This window comes from Molothrus aeneus, chromosome 5 (assembly GCF_037042795.1).
Source record: "Molothrus aeneus isolate 106 chromosome 5, BPBGC_Maene_1.0, whole genome shotgun sequence".
Taxonomy (NCBI): domain Eukaryota; kingdom Metazoa; phylum Chordata; class Aves; order Passeriformes; family Icteridae; genus Molothrus; species Molothrus aeneus.
In genome coordinates this window covers 10,714,182-10,736,869 of record NC_089650.1, presented here as the reverse complement: position 1 = coordinate 10,736,869, position 22,688 = coordinate 10,714,182, and the positions used below count along the sequence as shown (strand labels likewise).

Genomic DNA, 22,688 nt, shown 5'->3' with positions numbered 1-22,688 from the left:
TTTTTATATGTATAAATACTAATTTAGGTGCCAAACTTCTGACTCAAGTAAATTAAAACATAGCCACTGCACTGGAAAGCACAAGCAGCACATGCCAGGAACAGCAGCACCACTGTGCATACACCACACCATGAGTCCCTCCACCTTCCCAATTTTAAGAGACCCATACCCACCTGGAATAAACTGGTTCAGCTAAGGTGAACACTGAAAGCATCAACAGAGATTCCTTGTGGCCCAGAAAGAGCTGAATGTGCTCAGGTTTGTTGGTGGTAATTTTTACCAGCTGCTCAGGACTGTGGTCTTCAGGTGCTGACATTTACTGCAGCTCCAGTGGTTTGAGAAGACCCTTCCCAGTCTCTCATATGGTGGCTGAAGCCCTTGCTGTTTCCTCTCACAGGCTCTGCTAAAAGCAAGCCTGCTTCAAGTGAGAACCTGCTCTCCCCTCCTGGGAAAAAAGGGTCAGAAAGTACATTCTCCAACTACAATGCATTTTTAATGTGTTTTGGTCTTGGACAACAGTGTGACAAATAATTTTTACAGTTTTATTGATAAGTTTTACAAAAAGAAGAAACAAATAAAGAAGACATCATAACACAACACACACATGGAGCAACTACCCTAGTTAAACTACCTGTTCTGGATTTACATCTGTTGCTGATGTTAGATCATTCACTATTGGCTCTCATATCATGAGCCAGTAAACTCCTCATTTCCCTTAGAGTACTTAACACTGCAATTACCTGTTAGCTGTTTAATAGGACCCATGATTTTAAATTAAACACTGACTTAATTGGTTTGCTGGACACACACAGTTTTAGCTGCTATTGCTCAGCTGGGTCTCAGCCAGCTTAAGTCAGTTAAGTGTCCATGACCTCCTGTTACCAAAAGTTTCATCTCCACCTAGAAATTCACTGCAACAGTTTCAGCAATGCTCCCTGCTTATTCCAAGGAAACATGAGACAGAGGCTGTAAAACCGAGGTGCCAGTACTCACTGATAAAGGAGCCTCCTGTGCTATCTCCAGGTTTGCATCCTGAGGCAGTCCCCTCACCTGGCAGTGCTATGCAGAGCCATCTAGCAGTGATGGTGTTTGCAGCAGCCATTTGCCAGACCCTGAAAGCAGAGTGTGGCCCTGGACCATGGGCAGCCAGTACAGCTCCTGGAGCATCCCTCTGGCTGTGCCTAAGCTGGGAGAAGCTGACCCAACAAGATGAACCCCATGGGCTGGAAACCCTGTCACCATGTTAGGAAAGGCCAGCAACAAACCCAAGCTGGTCTTACTCTCCCTCTGTTGAGAGGAGTTGTTGAGGAGCCCTTGGCCTCCTCCAGGGTGACACTATGGTATAACAGGAGATCCTCTGCAGATGCCTCCAGCTTGCTCCTGAGCAGATCTCCTGGTGAAAATCAAGCCCAGCCCAAAAGGGCAATTACCAACACAGGCTGGTTTCAGCATTTAATGTCTATATAAGCCTTTCAAAGGTCAGCTGGGACTTGGCAAAGAGAGGAAAGGGAGCAAATGAACTGAGGGCTCAGGCTAAAAGAAAATCCAGACCTGTACTTGCAGCTGATGACCACACTCCATTTGGCATAGTAGGATATAGCAGGGAGCTCTTGACTCAGCTGAACACAGCAGCTCTGAGCAGCCTCCTGTCCTTCGGTGAAGCATCTGAATGCAGATGCTCTTCTGCCCTGGGAAAAAAATGCATTTCACAAATCCAAACATGTTACCTCAAAGAGAAGAGTATTTATTATTAATGGTACTATTAGGGCTCTTTTTTCAACTGACTGAGGAGTTTAAATAATAGTATCTGAAAACTAACCAAATGTTCAGGCCAAACTTTAACTAGTGAGAAGACAGACACACAAACTTTGCAGTGACTTAAAACAGTTTAATGTAATTCCAAGACAAAGTGTGATTACATTTCTACACATATACAATATGCATATGTGAGTTGACAAATTCTGATTAATAACTCGTTTCACCTCAGAGACTGAAAAAATGATCAAAAAGAAACTGTGAATAACAAGCTATAACATAGTTCACCACAACGGGACCTCCTTTCTCACCCTACAGTTAGTAATATTACAATTAAAATAACTATATTCTTCTATAATGTATTTTCTGTTAAAATCATCTCATAAATTTACAATGCTATTATTAGTTTCCAAGACTAATATAAATTCACTCCATTTTTCTACAACGAAAATGATTATTAATTAGAAGCACACAACGTCATGATGAAAAACACAAGCATTTTTTTTTAGTAGCAAGAACTTGATTGGTTAAGAATTAGTTTTCTTGTAAAACATTCTAAAGCCAAGTAAAATATCCATTCTTATAACATACCTATAATATGAGACTAAGGAATAGGTTACATATAGGTCTACAACACATCAGTTCGTTTTTGTTTTTTCTTTTAAAAGAAGAAAGACATATTACTAAAAGAAAAAAAAAAGAAAAAAGAGGAAGGAAAGAAAAAAAAAAGAAAACAGAAAGGGACAATTCACATAGGTAAAAAGCAGTACACAAGAAAATACTGTTGCACACAATAATTTCCACAAAGATTAACATGGATTAACACTCTTATTACAGAAACCGTACAGTGAAGGAACACAACGGCTCAGGGCTTTCGTGGGGTTACTGGGCTGAGATGATACTGTAGAGAAAGAACCACTTGAGATCCAGAGCTGGGGCAGGGGCATCTTTTCCCTTGCGACTGCAATTGCCTTTCACAGCTCTGCCCCCACCTTCCCTTAATAATTTTGGTGCAGTGTATATTAACTTCCACTTTCCATCCAGAGTATGCTGGGCTTGTGGGTAGTTGAAAGGCATAAAATGTTCCCTCCATTTCACCCCTCCTGTTTTTAAAAGGATTTTACAGCTCATAAAAAAAAAAAAAAGTTTCACCCATTGGTTCATTTTTAACTACCCAAAATCTAGACTTTTCACCTTCCAAGAGGCCCCTTGTTCTTCTCTCTTTCTCACTCCCTCTCTTTCTCTCTCTCACACACACTCCTTTATTAAAGCTATTAATGACACTTCCTCTCCTTTCAGAAATTGGATTTGGTATGAAATATACAGGCTACATTCTGGTTCTGCCCAAGTAGAATCTGGTACCCAAAACGCCTTGATTGCTTTGTTGGTGAAACATGGGATGTGGAGATCCTTTTTTACACCTGAAATGGCTGTGCTCTGGAATAGCTGTGGAAGTTTTGTTTCAAGAATACAGAGTAAAAAAATATATAGAGAAAATTAAAAAATCAAACACATAAGGGATAACAGGGGAAAAGAAAAGCCAGAGAAGTGTTGTATGTAACCATGTGAGGTGGAAGTGTTGCAGAAGCGCTTTCTTTCCTTGCTGAGGGCAGAGGTGCTGTATGTAACCATCCAGATCCTATGGGATCTGCGTTGCCAGTGTTGGAAACCCCTTCTTGCTTAACAAGCTGCAAGCCAAGGTATTCAACAAGACTCTGTGGCTCCTGGAGTGTGCTGGCATTTATTCGTGAGTGTGACTCCGTCCGGGAGAACAGGGGACCGGGCAGGAGCCGGGCAGTGAAGCCTGGTGATTGAGTGGTGGTGCACAGTGAGGGAGGGTGGATGTTTGCCAGCTGGCCCGAGTGCTGCTGGCACTCCTGCCTTGCCGTGTGACACCTGATGGCTTTGGCAATGCGGCCAGGCAGGAATGGCAACCACCGGAACGGTGCTGAGGAGGAGGAGGAGGAGGAGGAGGAGGAGGCGGGCTGAGCTCCCCGGCCCCAGGGCTGTGATTGTACTGGGAGCAGCACCCGTGCCCAGCTGCAAAGCGTCACGATTGCTCCTTTCCCCACCTCTGCTGCCAGCTGACAAATACAGCACGGTGGAAACGCAAAAGGAGCCCTCCCGTGAGCAGCCCAGCTCCACAGCTGAAGCCCAGATGTACATATACATATTTTTAAATGTCAGTTCCTGTACTTTCGGGACCTCAAAGTACCATTTTGCCCAGCAGACATTTATACCATGTATACCATTTATACCATTGATTACCCAAGTGAGAGAACACAACAGAAAAAACTAGACAGCTAAGTGAGACCAGGGAGTGGGGAATGTGATATATCAAAATGCAAAGTACAGGGTAGCAGCAGTGGGGAACAGTGTTAATGGGGACTGGCACGTGCTGAGAAAACAGAGTTGACACGGAGATGGTGAGTGAACTTTGTATTTTGTTTACTGGTTTAAAACATTTCTGTGGTGGTGAGCATCATTTGTAAGAAAGGGGTGAACAGATGAAAGCCAAATTACAGCATTGCCTCTGAGTGGCTCACACAAACACACACACACACACACACACTTACAAACAACCCCCCTCCCACCCCCCCAAATAAAACAAGCATTCACTAACTCAGGAATTATTTTTTTGGCTAATGATTTATCAACAGTACAATACAATCCTTCTTATGAATATCCTTCATTCTCCTAATGTGGGTATCTTCATCCAAATGAGGATCTTACATAGGACAGTGAATTTTTTATCATGCTCCCTGCTTCAAACCAGGGAGGCCTGATAAAGCACGTTATTAAAACAAGCAAACAAACAAATAGCTTATCTGTTGAACTAAATCTTCAAAGCGGGTGGAGTGTTTTTTAATCAGATTTTGGAACACATTGGATTACTTCATCTCTGGACTGACTTTCCAACACTATGTTATATCTCAAAACAGAATATACATATTAAAAACACACTTGTACTTTTCTATTTTTAACGGGCAAAATTAAAAAAGAGGCAGCTGTACTGAGTTTTTGAAGGTGTCACTTATAAACACAAGATTTCCCTTAAAAAGTACCAGTTTAAATGTAAACTATAAAACACTGTAGTAACTATAAAATGTAGCCAGAAAACTGTTTAAGTAGCCACAGTCTATTACTCAGTTCATATTGGTTTAAAATGTGACTCATTAAATATCTTCTAGAAGGCCAAAGCATTTTACAGTAGCTATAAACATATATACTTACATGTGCATTTTAACATCACAATTGATTAAAATACATAAAAGAGTAATCTATTCCTTGGTTTAATTTTTTTTTCTTTTTAAAGATTCACTGTCTTCAGAATTCACTCAAGCAACAATGACCAGGGTGGGCATTTATCGCTATTCTGCCCCTATGGAGTTCAGAGTCTTTGAATCAAAGTTCAAGCTGGCTACATGATTTCAGAAAGGCTAAAACCAGGATGAATGCCCACATTTGAGGTAATTATTGCCATTAGGTCACAGTTTGCGTAATGTAAGTGTATTTAAATCCTTCTTTTAAAAAAGCAAAAGTATCCCACAGTACTGGGGGATACCCATTGAAGCAATCAGAATCCAGAATCCTGATCAGTGGGTTTGCTTCCAAAGGAGCCAGCAGTCCCAGAGCACAAGGCACTCCCAGAACAGCCACCAACCAGCTTAGAGCTCAGGCAAGCAAGCCTGCAACAAGCCTTTTTTAATTTTTAAGTTTTTTTTTAAAGAAAAGGAAACCATAAAGAAAACGCCATAAAATAGATGGGTAACTCTTCTGATCAGAATTCCAGACCAAAGCTTTTCTATCCATCTTATTCCTTTCCAAACAGTTTGCTGAAAAATCAAAATACATCGGCTTAAATATTAACTCTATGCCAGCACTGCAAAAACTCCTTGGCTACGTTCTAAAAGTGGGATAAGCTTTGCTTTTGCTGAGCATTGTTGCCCCATTGCTTTCTGTTTCAAAGAGGAAACCTTGTTTGAAAGAAAGAAGAGGAAGAAGGAAATGAGAATGGAAATAAGGGGGGAGGGAGGAAGGGAGGGAAGGGAGGGAAGGGAGGGAAGGGAGGGAAGGGAGGGAGGGAGGGAGGGAGGGAGGGAGGGAGGGAGGGAGGGAGGGAGGGAGGGAGGGAGGGAGGGAGGGAGGGAGGGAGGGAGGGAGGGAGGGAGGGAGGGAGGGAGGGAGGGAGGGAGGGAGGGAGGGAGGGAGGAAGGGAGGAAGGGAGGAAGGGAGGAAGGGAGGAAGGGAGGAAGGAAGGAAGGAAGGAAGGAAGGAAGGAAGGAAGGAAGGAAGGAAGGAAGGAAGGAAGGAAGGAAGGAAGGAAGGAAGGAAGGAAGGAAGGAAGGAAGGAAGGAAGGAAGGAAGGAAGGAAGGAAGGAAGGAAGGAAGGAAGGAAGGAAGGAAGGAAGGAAGGAAGGAAGGAAGGAAGGAAGGAAGGAAGGAAGGAAGGAAGGAAGGTCGATCCCTGGCTGTCAGAAGTACACACAAATATTTACAAGGTTTGTGTGAATCTGCACACAGTTCCCCTCACAGCGAAAGAGTTAAGAACAGAGATGTCACAATATTTATCAGTGCAGTAAAAAATATCATTTTTGGAAAAAAATATACCTTTAGTATTGCCTTTCTTAGATTAACTATGATAAGCAAAAGATTAAAAACAAAAACTTTATCTTCAAACACACATGAATAGTCTGTTATAGCAGCACTGCTAAAACTGGAAGGACAAAGCTAACCCGTAAATGAGAAACAGGAGTTTCAAACCACAAATGTCGAACACAAAACCTCCTAGTATGCTTCATAAGACTTCTGAAGAACCAAGCCAATCTACCATTCAAATTTCACTCTCAACACACACAAATGCTCTAAAACCACGTCTTCCCGCTGAAAGCGTTTGACACATGCAGAACCCAGGTCAGTTTACCGTCAGACTGGTTTTCACACCACCACCTGCATCAGCAGCTCCTCACAGGTAACCACTGCCTCTGGGGTCCCTCACAGCAATCACATTTGTCACAGGGGACAAGGAACCCTTGTGCACAGAGCCTTTGTGAGCAGCTCCTGTGCACACTGCCAGGCTTTCCTTCCAGAGCCACCTCTGCTGTGGGTCTCACTGTGTGCCTGGTGAGCATGGTGGCAACACAGCAATACACACACAGGTAGTGGTGGGGAGGATGGACCACAGGGATGGAGACCAGCATGGAAAGCCCAGCTCCTCTCACCCAGTGCAGTACCCCTGCAAGGAGTCTATGCACAGCCACCAACAACAGGACTGGCACCACTTCTTTGAGCACCTCACTCAGAATCTGCAACCCAGGGTGAAATTGTCACCGTCATCAGAGGCAGCTTTGTTGGACTACGGCAGTGGGGGAACCTCAGCAGCAGAGAACCATCTCCTCCCTATGTCTAGAGGGAGAAAAATGATTTGTAGGCACAGAAGTGGGCCTTGAGAAATAAGGTGGGGATTCCAGATACTTGGGACACAGGTCCTTCTCACAGGAGCACCAGGAGGGTGACGTGGATAAGTGCCCAGGACCACATATCAACTGCTTTGAAGCTCACACAGCAAATGGGACCATGGTAGGGACAGCTATGTCAACAGGAAGAGGGAAAACATTCCCTTCCCACCCCTTTCCCATCTGTATTGCCTACCTACAGCAGACCTTGCATACAGGTATCCGGGGTTTGGCCCACAAGTAGCGCTGCAGATCTCTAATGATTGCAAAGCCATGGAAGAACACAAGCCCAAGTCCAACACCCAGCTGTACCTGGCCTGACCACAGCATCACTGCTTGGGATATCAGGAAAAAGTTTTTCACCCTGAGGGTGGTTGGGCACTGGAACAGGCTTCCCAGGGAAGTGGCCATAGCACACAGCCTGACAGAGTTCAAGAAGCATTTGGACAATGCTCTCAGGCACATGGTGTCATTCTTGGGGTGTCCTCTGCAGGGCCAGGAGTTGGACTTGATCTTGATGGGTCCCTTCCAACTCAGCATATTCTATGATTTTATGAACCCACAGGAACAAAACCAGTGTCCTAAATCCAGAGGAGACACTACAGAATCATGCAGAGCATCCAGAAGCTTATCCCCACTACAGAGCTCACGATTTGCACAATGCAATGTCACCACTAAAACAATTAAATCAATGTGAACAATAACAAGAGAAGAAAAAAGTTTTTGACATCCCCTACAGTTTAGGATAGCAGCAATATTTAGTGTGAATTTCTCTGCTCATCAAGCTAGCTACTCAAAAAGATGTCAGAAACTTGAGAGAGAGAGAGAAAAAAAAGAAAAAAAGAAGTGAATGGAAAGATTGAGTTCCACGGTGTATCCTCATTGCCTGGTGCTCATGATTTGTGGCTTCATTTAATTTCTGGAGTAGATGGGAGTCTCTTTCTCTCTTTAAAAAAAAAATAAAGTCTCTTTGGTTAAAGAAAAAAACAGGTTTATTGCCCTTCAAATTGCTAATGGAATTGCCTTCAAACCAAATTACAATACACAATCCCTTGAATATATAAAAAAGGAAAAATTTCACAGTCAAAAGTGTCCCTTTCTTGGAATGTTTTGTGTATTACACCAAAACTACTAGAGAAAGAGAGAGAATTAGAGACCTGCCAAAGCCCAATTTGCTGGGTACAAGCAGGTAAAACCTGCCAAGGAAGATTCAATTGCATTTGCTCTCTCAAATGACTGGATTTAACCACTCTACAGTGAAATCTGCTTCCATTTGGGTTTTCCAGTCTGCTCATGTCAGTGGTTCTCTATCCTCCCTCCTGCATTCTAACCTCACAGCAGGCAACAGAACATCCTCCTGAGGAGAGACAATGTCTGTGCTCCCTTCTGCTTCCTGCACAGGCAGAAGGCAAGAGGACATAATGGGGAAAAGAACCACTTTTTCACTCTGCCAGCCATAAGCCACCCATAAAACTTCCAGTATCTAAACATTCTCCTACCCCCTCAAGTTTCTACACCATGTACTCCATGCACACAAGGAACACCAACTGACCCAAACCATGCCAATCCCATTTCCTCTCCAAAGGACTCTGCAAGCAAAACCAGCTGGCTGTTATTACGTGTGTGGTACCGACAGCATGCAAAGCTTTTACTTCCCCTGCTGAAATGACTGTGTTTCCCCTATGACCAACCACACCTTTATCCATACAATTCCTTTCTACAAGTGAGAGGGAGGAGGTGTTGCTCAGCTCCCTTATACCCACCAGAAAACACAGCTCTCACACAGTGCTGCACCATCAAAGCAATCTGATGGCTGTGCTGTGCTTCTCTTTAAGCAGCATCCCATCACCACGACAGTCTGGCAGACCAGCAGCTCCAGGATGGACAATGTGAAAGGTGGCTTCTCTGACATGCACTGTAACCCTTCTCTCTGCCAGTCTGTGCTGATGTAACAGTTCCACTGCCAAATACTCCCCAAAATCAGATCTGAGCCCATGTGGGAGAGCAGGCCAGATGGGTACACAGGGAAAATGCAATTAATACAAGTAAAGGTCTACTGTGATTGAGACTGCAACCTTCCACGCTTCGCTAATCTTAGGCCAGAGGAGCACATAAAAAAGTATTTAACTTGAAGTTCTTCACTCAAGTGCTTGATTAACTTTTAGTCTTTGCTGAAGTCCTATATTTTTTTGATGGAATTCAAAATCAGTCACTGCTTCCCCCTATTCTAAAAGAGCAGGTGATGCAAATCAAACCATAAATACCTAAACTGTAGCAACCAGAACAGCATAACGAAATTTCACAACAAAGAATTGTAAAAGAAGGGAAAATCTACATCAGGAACAAACAAAGAAAAATTCAAACCAAGCATCCTGGCCTGTGGACACCTAATTAGTCTTCAGTGAGAGGAAAAGAGCAGGTGAGCAACACTGCCCTGTCTGCAGCCCTGCTTTACCCAGCTAATGCCATCTGTGTGTGCCAGTGTGCATTATCCAGTGATGGGACTGAGAGCCACCCTTGCAGCTCTGCTGTGGCTCCTTCGATAGCCCTGCTTCTGGAGAGCCATCCAACCGTGTCCTCCTTTAGGAAAACCAAACTCTTAATATGTAGTGTGGCCTTGTGTTCTTTGCAAGGGCTCAATGATCATGGCTTGGAGCACAAGTCTTAATCTCATATAAATGTTCTTTCAAGCTAAGGGATGGTGAACTGGACCCTGGGGCACCAAGGTCCTTACCTGCCTTTGATCCAGCTCTCCTGACAGATCATTATGTTAGTTGCTAGCAGGTGTTGGCCTCTGAATGAATGTTTCTGGACTTATCCTGAAATGCAGATGTGACCCAGAGGATAACTCCTGCTCCTCAAGGCTGTAACCACTCTCACTGAGCGGTCCCACTCCCCCAGATTAGTGGCAGAGTTTTCATCATCGGAATAATCTCGTTTCTCCTTCCTCCTGCAGTTCTCATAATCACAGTAACCCTTCCAATGCCACTGATGAAGAGAAATAAAATAAACAACAATAACAACAATAAGAGGAAAAAAAAACCCCACAAAGTTTAAGGAATGCGTGTGCAATTAAAACCCAGAGTAAAATATAATAATAATAAAATAATAATCATAATAACCATACAATAAAATAACATTATCTTTCCTTTTCATGACATAAGCAGCATGATGCTCTCGCTCCCAAACTGGTGAGAGAGGAGAGGAATGCAAGAGAGAGAGCAGGGCTTTATTTTCCTGCCTCAGATGAAAGGGGACATGTCTTTCCAAAACAAGAGCGGGGGTAAGGTGCATAGGCTGCTGGGAGATTGCATCCTCATCTACAGTATACTGAGCTGGAATGAAGGACAGGCAGGAGAAGAAAACTGTGCAAGAGTAGCCCAGGAACCAGAGCTAGCAACCAGGAAGGTTATTTGGTGGTTTGCCAGAAGACAATGGCCTTGTTGAACAGCCTAGGCATAGCAGGATCCCTTCGTCTTCCAGGCCAGCCAAGCACTTACCACAAAACAATATATTTGTGCTTGTCCTTCTGTCAGCTTTTCCAACCTGAGAGAGCCTCCTTCCTCACTGCCACTCAGGGAACCCATCCCTCACCACCCTGCCAACAAACCTGCTATTTTCCAGCATCTTGCAAAACACCTGACTACTCCATGCTCTAGTTACAAGGAAATGTAAAGTGGAACTGAGCAGCCCCATAGACTTCAGCTTTCATGGAAACGTTCTACCAAACTCCTTTCTCTCCTTCCTCCTCAGGACATCCACAGGCATGATGGTACTGATGCACCAGTGCAAGTGCCATTACCAGGGAAACTCCCTGCTGAACCAAACCAATGACAGGAAAGGCTCTCTTTAGCAACTGTTGGAAAACAAAACAACCATGTAGCATTCCTTGGTGTGGAGGACCAACCTACTCTCCAGTTCCAGGGTCACTCTGCCATTGCAGGCAGTTTTTCGGGGTGTGGGTGAAAAGAGAGCAGGGGAGGCACACAGTGTCACAGCTATATTAGAGTGGGTAAGGCTCTATGTATTACAATACTCTTTTCACTTAAGAAACCTGAGATTGACTCTCTCAACTGGATTTTCTCATGCTTGCTTTGGGACTCCAGCCCTTTCCTGACCCCTTCTCATCAACAGACACAGTGAGAGATGTTGGCAACAACTAGTGTTTCCCCTTATCAAGGACTAAATTTTTGTTCCCATTTCAGACACATGACCAGGACAACCTGATGATGAGGGTGGACACTGTCCTCCCACTCCATCGAGAACATCGGCAAACAGCAGAATGAGAATTCAGTTTCCAGGGAGGAAACCTGCTATTTCAACAGGACAGAAACAGACCAGTCCACAAATGAGTCCCCAGACTCGCTGGGTCCTCACAACTGACCTGGTTGCTTCTAGCCCATCCAGTGCTTGACAAAACACCCAGTTATATGCACTTCTGACCCCAACGAGCCACCCCAACACCTCGCCAAGTGAGCTACGATTGACGACGTGAGAAAAAAACCCAACACCACCAGCAGGAGAAAATCGGCAGTAACAATCCCCCCCATCTCCCCCCCCAAAAAAAAACAAAACAAGAAGAAGAAGAAGAAGAAGAAGAAGAAAGAAAAAGAGCTGAGAGTAAATTCCAACTAGCCTCAGTCAGTTTCTAGGAGTACCAGTGGAAGTAAACCCTTAAACCGCGTCTGTAGTTTGGTAAGGCACTACGAGGGAATGATGTAAAACTAAGACTGTGACAGTTGTAATGGCTGTGCCGAGGAACACATCACAGAGAGAAGGCAGCATCTGCACTCACACGCACGCACACACACACACACACCTGGACAATCACATTGTTACATGCCTATGTTATATCACTTTTCTTTGTGCAATCACATTGAGGAATAGTCTATTGGTATCGTTGAAGTTCAACACAAAAGAGTAAAAAGGGGTATGACCTGTATAGTGCTACATTCTACCGGGGCTGGGGGCAGGGGGTTGAGGGCAGCTAAAATGTCTCCTCCTATACTAAAATGGATAGGGATTGAAAAGGAACACTTCCAAAAAAACAAAACAAAAAAACTAAAAAAAAAAAAAGCAACTGAAATCCAACATACATTATTAGAGATCTTGTTTAGGAATAGCATTTCTCAGGGATTTATCCAGTGTGTTCAAGAAGAGGGAGAAACACCCCCATTGCTTCTGCTCTCAACCAGTGCTGCATGGCCTGTTTTGCCCAGGTGTGCTTAAGGGTAGCAGTGTTAGGCCCAAATTTAGAGCACTGGGACAATGTTTTGTCCTCCACCCTCAGCCTCCCTTACCCACTTTCTTTTTCTGTTAAAAATCCCCCCAAACCTATGTATACCCTGGGATACAAAAACTGCTGTATAAACCCTTTGAAATGCTGGATAAATCCCTAATCCATATACCTACAGGATTAAAAACCTAATGGATTTCATTTTAGGTGTTCTGGACAACAAATTTCTAAATGCAGCTCACTATTGGATGAAAATAACCTTTAAAAGTCTGTGGTGAAGTTCTTCAAAAGACAGGACCCGCTGGAGGGTCCTTCTCCTTCTCTCTAGTTTGGTGCAGAATGGTTGTTTTTTTTTTTCTGGTTTATTTTTTTTTCTGTTCTTTTTTTCCATTTTCTTTTTTTAAATAAAAATTGTAGAATTGGTTTTTCCCCCTTCTTTCCTCTTTTTCTTTTCTTCCTAAAGTCTCCTTCGTTCAAGTTTCACGCGAGCCTCCCATTGCATTGTTAGTTTGTCATGTTCTTCAATACAAAAGCGGCTGCCTCACTCCCCCCGGGCCGGGTGTGTCTCTCTCGCTCTTTATTCCAGTGTTTAGATGTAAGGGTACTGGTTGACCTTGGTGGGGCTCAGTGGGTATCCAGTGTAGACTGTGGAGGCTGGAGAAGCACTGATATAGGTCTGATGGGCAAACTGAGCCTGGTACTGGCTGGGGTGGATGGTGGGCGAGGGCAGGACGCGCGGGCCCATGCTGACGGGGACCTGGTGGACGATGCTGGCGGGGTAGGTGGTGTGCTGCACCGCGTGCCGGGCCGAGCCCTGCGAGGCCACCAGGTGCGCGACGGTGCCCGTGGAGCCCAGGGCGGCGGGGGCCGTGTATGTGTACAGGTGGGGCTGGGTGGGCAGGTGAGCGGCGGCGGCCAGGTGGGGATGGACCGTGCCGTGGCTGGGGCTATTGTGCGGGAAGGAGTACGGGGCCTGAGCTATCGTTGGAGTGATGTAGGCTTGCTGTCTCCGGTGACTCCCTGCGCGGTCAGTCGAGATGTGCTGCTGGCCCTGGATAAAGACAGCAACAGTGATAGGTGGTTACAAGACAAGAGATGGCTCTTTGCCTCCTCAGTAGGGTCTGGGAGCCTCCCTGCAACACCAGGAGAACCTCAGAAAAGTCTCCTGAGCTCCTCCTGACACCCTCAGCATCCAGCCAGTCTTCCCTTGAAAACAGGTGACAGGATCCTCACAAGCCCAGGATAACCCTGTAGTTTCATACATTGACCAAAACTACAGGGTATGAAACCCTGTAGTTTCATACATGGACCAAAATGACCCCCAGAAGGTAAGCAAGTCCCCAGTTTGAGCTACAACCTGCTGACACACCTACCAAAAGACACAACCTTGGATGCCCAGCTCCCAAGTACATCTTCCTCAAGTCCAGTTGCTCAGGCAACAAGTGTTCAAGTGTTTTTTGCTGGTGAACTCTCTGATGACAAATTGTGGTCTACAGATAGCTCAGGGGAACGAGATTGCCTAACTATGCCTGGAACAGGCAATTTATTTGCAGTTAATGATTTCCTTGGTTAGTAAAAAGAACCACATTATTTTTTAAGGAGAAAACTCTCAGCTTGATTAGATCCTGCAGGTGCCTGGTGCCCTCATTGTCCTTAGATAAAATTACTTGAGCACAGGAAACTTCTAGCAGTGGAAAGGGACCAATATACTTTTTTTTTTTCCAGGGATTTTTTAAGTTGTTTTCTTGCATTGCACACAAATGTAGGGAGTTTTCCCAGTCATTTTTAGTCAGAGTATTAAATTACTAATAAAGCAGAAATTAGAAGACAAGAAGGAAAATGCTCCATGTTATTTCCTTCTACTCTTCCAAACCTTTTCATCTATTTTGTAAGTACTCTCTGTGCCATTACTGTGGAAATATGGTAGCCACACTCTTCCTCAACTCTTGCAAAGAGCATCTTGCCCACTTCCTCCATTTTCACCCACTTTTATTTAAAATCTGTTCACATTTTTAAATTTCCTCTGCATATTGAAGGAGAACAGACATTCTTCTCCACCAAATTATTTTTCTTTTTAAAAAACAGTTCTGCTAATATCCACCTCTGGATGCATGCCAGCACCATCCTCTGAGCTCTCCAGACTTTCTCCTCTTGAAACACTGGTACCTGAGCTGTAACTTCCCTACTCTTCTCAGCTCACCTCTGGGAAGAGAGAGGCCCCAGGTGCAGGATGTGAAAAGGGCATTATTTCCTGCAGCTCCTGGGAAGCTCCCTGAGAGTTCTGATCACAGACTGGGAAACATCTCAAGAACTGCATGATGCCAAGAAATGGGATTTGTCCAGATCTCAGCCCAGCTTAATCACAGGATGGATCAAACTCATTACATGAGGTCACCTATATACATAGAGGCTCTGGTTTGCCTTGTCCCACCTGATGGGGACTTCTCTCCCAGTCCCAAAGCCAGGCTCATGCACTCTCTTCACTTGGAAGATATTCTCCCCACAGTTACTTACAGCTAAGGAGAAGTCAGTCCTTCCTACATGCTCCTGCTCCACTCCTTTGTGGCTGAGTCACTGCATTTCCCCTCTCCTGTTATTCCCACTCACTCTTTTAGACCACCAGGCTTCAGAACACACAGGAAGAGTACCCCCAGCCCACTCAGGGGTGTGATCTGCACTACCTCTGCTGCCTGAGCTGGCAGATCAAGGTCTGCAGTCAAGTAGAAACAAGTTGATCAAACTCAACACGGGGTTCCTACTGCCACTAGACTGGAACAGGACAGCCCACGATGGAGGAGTGGTAGGTAATAGCTGGATGATGCACCACCAAAATCAGTTTTGGTTGACTTACCTGACTTAGATTTAGAGGCTGCTGCTGCTGGAAATGTGCTCCTGGTCGCTGCTGCCTATAGGCAACGGCTCCAGACGAGCTCCCTGAAGAGTGACCGCTGGTGGAGGTCACGGTGCTGGAGGACTTGGACTTGTAGGAGGATGAGTGGTGACTGGTGGTGACTGTGCCAGGAAAGGAAACACATTTGTAGCTTACATGACATTGTTTAATTGCTCACCCTACCTTTTCCTCACTGAGTCTCCTCCAGAGTGGCTTTTGGGAGGAGACATACAACAGAAGCAGGTTAAGAAAACTGTATCTCTCAAGTAACAGAACACCTCAGTAGGGCTTGATATACACCACAGACCTGTTATCCTAGAGGCAGACAAACAAACCTGATTAACTGGACCCAAAGCAGGTCTGGAGCAGGCTTTATAGATCCTTCAGAACCATGAGACAATGTTCTGCCAGCAGAACTGTACAACGCAGGTACAAATCCCAAGGAGAGGAAGGAAAGTATGGTGTGCACAGCTTAAAAAAGCCCTGGCTTGCCTAACGTCAGGTGAGTGGGAAGGGAAGGAGAAGAAGCTGGTGGGGAGCTCGCCCTTCGAGCCTTTGTGTTCACCAGCAGTGCATCCAAAGCAAGGACTGCCAGGTAGCTCAAAGCCCACAGCTTCAGGCCAGACTTCCACCATAAAGCCCTTTTCAACACATCACACTATCTAGCATTGCAGAGGTTCTGGATGAGCAAACGTCATCAGTCCACAGTGAAGATCCTGGGGAAATGTTCTTCCCAGAAACATCAACAAGTTGGGATGAAAATTCACACGTTTTCAATCTCTTACCCGTTTTAACGAAAGCCTATGGAAAGGCAAGGCAGCAAAGGTTCACACTTGCATTTGGGTGCCTTTCATGTCAAATGTTGGGCTAAAGGCTGCATTCTGGGTTTGTACAGAACTAACTGGGACCAACACTTGACCCACGACTCCTGAGTGAACCAGGGCACACAAATAATGCAACATGGCTACCAAGAACAGATGTGTCACTTGAGAGAAGTGCAGGAGCACAGTTTCTTTGGAAAACAAACCAACCAAACAAACAAAATGAAACTGAACAATGAGATTCTTCCAAGATAAATCATTTATTTCTTACTAATTTTCTTGACGGAAGAGGTGCAATTTACCTGGTGCCAGGCTATCGCACTCTACCAACACCTCACTGGCCTGGGTTTTCAGTGGTGGCACGATGATGGTTCGGGGGTTCCCACTGCAGTGAGTCTCTGGAACCCCTTTGGTGTCGTAGCTGTTCCCATTGTTCTGCCCTGTGCGGTGCTGCACGGCGTAAGGGCTGTTGTTGCTGGAGGAGTCGGAGTAGGGGGAGTCATGCACAGTGACACAGCTGATGACATTCTTCCTCTGCTTGGACAAGGTGCTGCAACACAAGCAGACAAGTGGAAAGAGTGAACAGGCAGTGATCAACTCGACACCATTAGAAGGCTCTGCCCGTGGCAGACGAGCTCCCTAAGGACAAAGCACAGCCTTCAGTCCTCTGCTGGAGAGAGGCTGCTTAAGCCAAATCCTGGGCTTCAAAACTCCCTCATTACTATTCCAGGAAAGCCTTCACGGAGGTCAAGGAGTGAGTAAGATGTTGTGGATATATCTTATATTCACACTGCTTAGAATAGCACTGAACCAGACTGCCAGATTTATTTTCAGACTGCTTTTTATGTATGTGTGCAGTAGAAGCCCAGCAGTTATACTATGCTTTGTTGCAAGTCTCACCACCCCCACAAAAACGTGGTGGTTTCTCCCAGCCTTTCAGCAATGATTTAATAATAGATGCTATGGCTTTTCATGCTTGAATTCCATGAATCTACAAAACACACACCATTCTATTTACGAAGATGGTACAATGGACACATATTCTCAATAAGCATTTGAAAATGAGGAACGAATGAGAGAGAAATGAACAAAGTATGCAATGCTCTTGATTTTCTTCAATTTCTCTGAACAGGCTCTCGTTCTCCTGACTCTAGTGTAGATTATCAAGGTCCTGCTGCAACTAATCTATCTATGACATCAAAAAAGTGATTAAAAAGGCACATCAACACTTCCAAGATTAGTGCTGGAAGTTCATTAGACTAGACTGCATGAGTACGATTGGGATTTGCTCAGGCTATTGTGTCTAATTATTCCTCATGGTTTCTCCTTCCTGTTATGAGCTTGTTTAGGGAGAAAAAAAGAGAGTGAGAAAGAGGAGGGAGGAAGGGGGATGGTGAAGATTTGCTTAAATGGCTCACATCCTTGACAGTGCACAGACCTTGACTACAGAAAATAGCTGTTATGTTTCACTGATTGCATTATGTTGTTATGGCAACTGAAGTTTTTAAAATGATGAAAAGAAATGGATAGCACATAAAAAGCTAAGTAATTAGGCTTAATGGTGGAAACAGCCCCAACAGGAACAGAAATGCCATGGAGAAAAAGGAATCTTAACTTCATGAGTGTGCACTTTAAACAGAGAGAGATCTCTTTCCCATGGAGCGCCCTTTCCATTTTCTGAGTCTGGCTAGTCCAGTCAGGGAACAGCTGATTAATCTGGTCTGTGATGGAGCTGTTTGTTCCCTGGTCTCAGCACTGCTTCTTTCCCAAAGGAAGGTGGAGCAGACACTGAGAACAGTTTCCTTCCAAGGACATTGTTTGCCTTATTTATTTTTCACAGTCCTAAAGGAGCACTGGTGGGTTCCCTTCAACTTGCCCATGCCCAAAGCCTCTCTGTCAGCTTTCACAACCTGCAACTCACCCCCCCGTATCCCAAGACTCAGGGTTGGAAATCTATTTTCTTTTCCCTTTAAAGAACACCTTGGGTTGCTGCATTCACAACCAAGTTCCCATCACACAGATGTTCCCTGGGCTATCATCACAGGGTCCTGGTGTGCCCCAAGGAGGACAAAGGACCATGTAGTTCTACTCACAGTGAAAAACATGTTTTGAGAGGCCCCTGCCATCCTAAAAGATTGTAACTTGAAACAGGGCAGATGATAGAAAAGGAGAGGGAGCTATTGCACAGTTGGAAAGAAATCCTTCCAGGGGCAGGGATGGATTGACAAGGAAAATGTACAACAGCAAACCCTCATATTCTGGCTTTTCACAAGGAGCTGGAAAGCGCTGGATTAGAAATGGAGAGAGCAGCAGTGCATCTTAGATGGACAATGACTGTGTGTGAAGAAAGATGTAGCAGTTTGGATATGCTGCTATGAAAGAAGAATATTAAGCCAATAAAAATGACTAATATTGCATCAATATTCCCCTCTCCATCAGTAGAAAGGCCTGTAATCACACATTTATGAGTATCCATGCTGCTTGCCCTTTGCAGCTACCCTTGGCTGCCAGTTGGGAAGAGAGATATATTCTTTATCTCTGACAGTTATTACATTTTATAAAGAAAAATCAAGTCACTAAAGAGTTTTCTGACAACTGATAAGGTCTAACTGTTCTTTTACAGTCCCTTCCTGATCTAAGTGGCTGAGCTGCTGAACTGGAAATACTTGCTCTCAGCTGACAATTGTCATGAGAAAGTTGAGCTGTAGAACTGGAAGGGTAATTTTCTGTGTAATCTGTGCTATTTATTGTTTTAGTATGGGCATATTTTTCACCAGTTTGATCGAGGGCTTGTCAAAGCAGGACCATGGGATCTTTCTCCTTCAAAGTGTTAAAGCTCCTTGGTTACAATAAAAAATTCAAGTATAACTGTTTGATTAAATAAGTAAGTGACCCCAAACCCAAACATTTCCAGAGAAAGGGACCATATCAGGGTATTAACTCATTTCATGGATGGGAATCTGAAAAGGACCAGAGCTATGGTCCTGCCAGGCCTTATGCAAGTGCTCAGCACTACTAATACATGTCATTTCCCAAAGTCAACTGGACTATTCCTGTAACAGAGCTAAAGCCCATGGGTAAATATTTGCAGGATTAGGGCCCAAGTGATCAGCCTCTCGATTCAGCAGGCTGCATCATGTCAAGCACACGAGGAGTTCCACTGAAAGCAGATGGATTTCTGTCTCTAGGAAAGGTAACAACTGTGGTGAATGTTACAGCAGGCAGAGAAGTCCTCACTCTGGACTAATCACACGTGCCCACTCTTAATCTCTGGGGAAGGCTCTGGTATAGCAGGTATCCAGAGCTCAGCACCTGCTATACCAGAGCCTTCCCCAGAGATTAAGAGTGGGAATTTCAAAAACATCAAAGGCCCAACTCATGCTGAAAATCGGTTGATTCACAGGCTTAAAGATACACTTTAATCCAAAATGGAGGCTTTTGAACATTGAGCCCAGCAGTTAGCATCCCCCCTACTCAAAGCCTTCTTGGCAGCCAGCAGCTTTCCCCCTTCCAGCTCCCTCTCAGCTGCTCTTCCCACCTTGCAGTAACCCAGGAGTTATCTGTGTGAGGCCCAGGCTGATGGATCACCATCCCTGCTCACAAACTATCGGGACTGAGAGCTTTTACCTGTTGACACAGCACTTGCCTACTCAGCAAGCTTACTGTATTCCTATAACTCAGCCACAGCTTTTGGGATGTTTGTGCTTACACAGAAAAATACTATTAAAAGTCTTGCCCCCTTCCCATTAAGCTCTCTCCAAGCCTGGTAATTGCTTTCCCTCCTGCATGCACAGAAGCAGCAGCAAACGTGATTTAGTAGTTTGGAGAGTTGGTCTGTGCTCCTGGGCAGCTCGTGTGCCTGCCTGCATTGTGTGGGAAGGTGTATTTAAATTCTCCAGAGGAGGGAGGGGGGAAGACTGGTGAAGTGGCAGAGAACCTATCCACACAGAATGAAAAGCACTGAGCCAGGTAGGCTTTTTAACCCTTACTGCCAGGGTTTGTGTCAGCCCTTTTGGGGGAACACAGATAAAATGAGCATTGCTTTGTACGTTTTTTATTAGTTTGTGAGTAGTATCCCATTTCCACCTGGTCCTAAAGAGCTTATCCTCAAACTTAGACCCAAACCAGTTCATGTCTGTCCAGTGTGCAGACACAGAGCATGACCGTGCCTTTTAAGTGGAAGCAAGTCTTGGAGATGGCTCTCTAACATATACCACCCTTGGGAGTGCCCAGCAGAGATGGATGAGGGTCCCTATTCCCTCCAGCAAGGAGAAGCCTGACAGAGGAAAAGGAAGGAAGACAATCTGTGCACAGGCACCCTGCAAGAAACTAAGGTGGTCACCTGAGATAGTGTTAATGGAAAGGTGCTGAAGACAGATGTTGAGAACAAGGAGTGATAGAAATTAAGGAAAGGAAGATGCTGAGCTAGGTGCTAAAATAATGCTGAATCCACCTCAATAAGCCAAAGATAAGGACAGAGACAACAACTCCTGAGATGATTTTTAGTTGCTGAATGCCTACCTTAAAAGTTTGGTATGCAGCAGCATTGTAGGAACAGGATCTTTTTTTCCCTGAATACCTTGAGTTACAGCAGAATCACAGAAAAACCAAATGGTGTCTAGTGGGAGCAATTCTTCAGCAAATGGCTCACTCCAAGAGCTACAAACCTTTCAGTGCTGCTGACACTGTAGCAACAGAGCCTTTGAGCTCTCAAGGTCACCAGCATTTGGGGATGAAGGCAGCCATAGCACAACTGTACCTTTGAACTGGTGTGCATATACACCAGGGCATGTTAGCTTTACCTCACATCACAAAAACTCTGTTCTAGGTCCCTGAAAACTTAATGACATGAAACCCTTTCAGTTTGCTCCTTCAGAATAATCCACCTATTCTAGGAAAGCATGGAGTCAGCCAACAAAAACTCACACCACAACTGCAATCAGTCTCCTCATGCTGAAATCTTACGCCATGCATAGCTCAGTGCTGAGAACGTGCCCCCTCTCTTCAGCTCAACCTCCATCCTGACCTGTTAATCTGCTCTCACCTTCTTTATGAATTCGTGATGGTAAGAAATATTTATCAAGTACTACACTGAGGCCATTTTATTAGGCTATACAGCATGTGTCATTGCTATTTAAGTCATATAAAAACTGAATTGCTGAGCAGGTTGTAAAGGTCCTGCTGCTGAAGGTCTGCTGACAGAGCTACTGTCTATTTCTGTAATTTTAAGTATTAGCTGCATGTCAGTGTGTTCTGGAGATGGAAGGCAGCAATCTTTTAACCAAATGACTGTGGTTAGTCAGGGTATTGCTATGCAGAGTCAGTGCATTACTATGCACAGCAGAACACAGCCACAATAGGCTGGATGTCAAAAGAGAATTACAAATGGTGTTTTGCTCCTCACACATGCACATCAGCAAGTTGACAAAAACACCTGGTTTGTGCCTGCCAGCAATTTCTGTGTGTAAGTCTTCTGAAGTGGGCTCCACCACCACTGCACTACGACGTGAACAAGGTGAATAAAAACTTGCTTATGCTCTGTTACAGAGGTGAGACTCACACAGAAACTACACCACAGAGCTTGCCATCTTAAGAGGGAGGGGAAACTCCCCAAGTCCACAAGGATTTTGTGCCAGTGAAGATGGTCAATGAGCATGCCAACACAACAGCAGTGGTCTGTCTGCCTTGTCCAGAAATACAGTGATTACTGTCAGGATCCCATGGAAAACCAAGCTGGAGTGATGTTACCTATGACACCAGCACAGGCAGTGGGGAACTGAGGGGCTCTCCTGCCTCTTTGGAAGCATCCCCAAAACCGTCCAGCTGAAGGCCATCATTGTTTTGTTTCAAGGAGAGTCATGTTTTCCTTAACTGCTGCCCTCATTGCTTGGAGGGGAGGTCACCTGGGCATGTCACAACAGCCACATCCACTCCCCTTCTTTCCACCCCTTCCTCCTGCCGTGCTCTGCAATGCATGGATGCAGAAATATCACTCATTGGACCACCAGTGCAGCCCAGTGCAACCCTTCCCAGGACCTTGTGTGCTCTCCCTCCCTGCCACAGTTCCAAGGTGCCTTTGTGCCTCTGTTCCATGTCTCAGCTCTTGCCTTCTCTCCACTTCTAAGCTTCAGAAATATTTAATCAAGGGAGGATTTACATTTAAACCAGTGCAGCGGGTGAAGCTGCATGCTGGGGAGCAGTTAACCCCTACTATGTGCTACTTGCTGAGTGTGTGCTCTGACCACTGTGACTGCACTTGCACCATCAGTCAGCTGCCCTGTCCACTAGACTTTCTTGCAAGAGCAAGTAGGGAAATTAAAAAGGAGTACATTTTAAAAACAGATATCAATCTGCTTTCTGTCTCACTCTCTTCACAGTGCTTTACAAGTAATGGTTAGACACCTAATATCTTCCATTCAGAACAAATAACAATTGGAGTTATTATCTTACAGCACAACACTGAAATCTCTTTGGCCTATGAAAGCTCTCTGTAAAGTATTCTGAGCTGAGAGTGTACAAGCTCATTAAAC

At 44.8% G+C, this 22,688-nt stretch overlaps 1 protein-coding gene across 5 annotated transcripts in view; it reads right to left on the bottom strand.

The window, feature by feature from the left end:
- Positions 1-471: 471 nt before the first annotated feature.
- The window catches only part of HIPK2 (homeodomain interacting protein kinase 2), a 140,816-nt gene continuing 118,599 nt past the window's right edge, over positions 472-22,688 (bottom strand). For 3 of the 5 annotated variants that reach the window (XM_066550882.1, XM_066550884.1, XM_066550883.1), the window contains exons 13-15: positions 16,461-16,708; positions 15,299-15,459; positions 11,819-13,498 (exon numbers count right to left, since the gene is read on the bottom strand). In XM_066550882.1, the coding sequence (XP_066406979.1) occupies positions 13,037-13,498; positions 15,299-15,459; positions 16,461-16,708 (871 nt within the window). In that variant the 3' untranslated portion in view covers positions 11,819-13,036. Of the gene's footprint in view, positions 1,689-11,818; positions 13,499-15,298; positions 15,460-16,460; positions 16,709-22,688 lie in introns of those variants that run through there. The other 2 variants (XR_010783744.1, XM_066550885.1) reach the window with 2 other exon arrangements.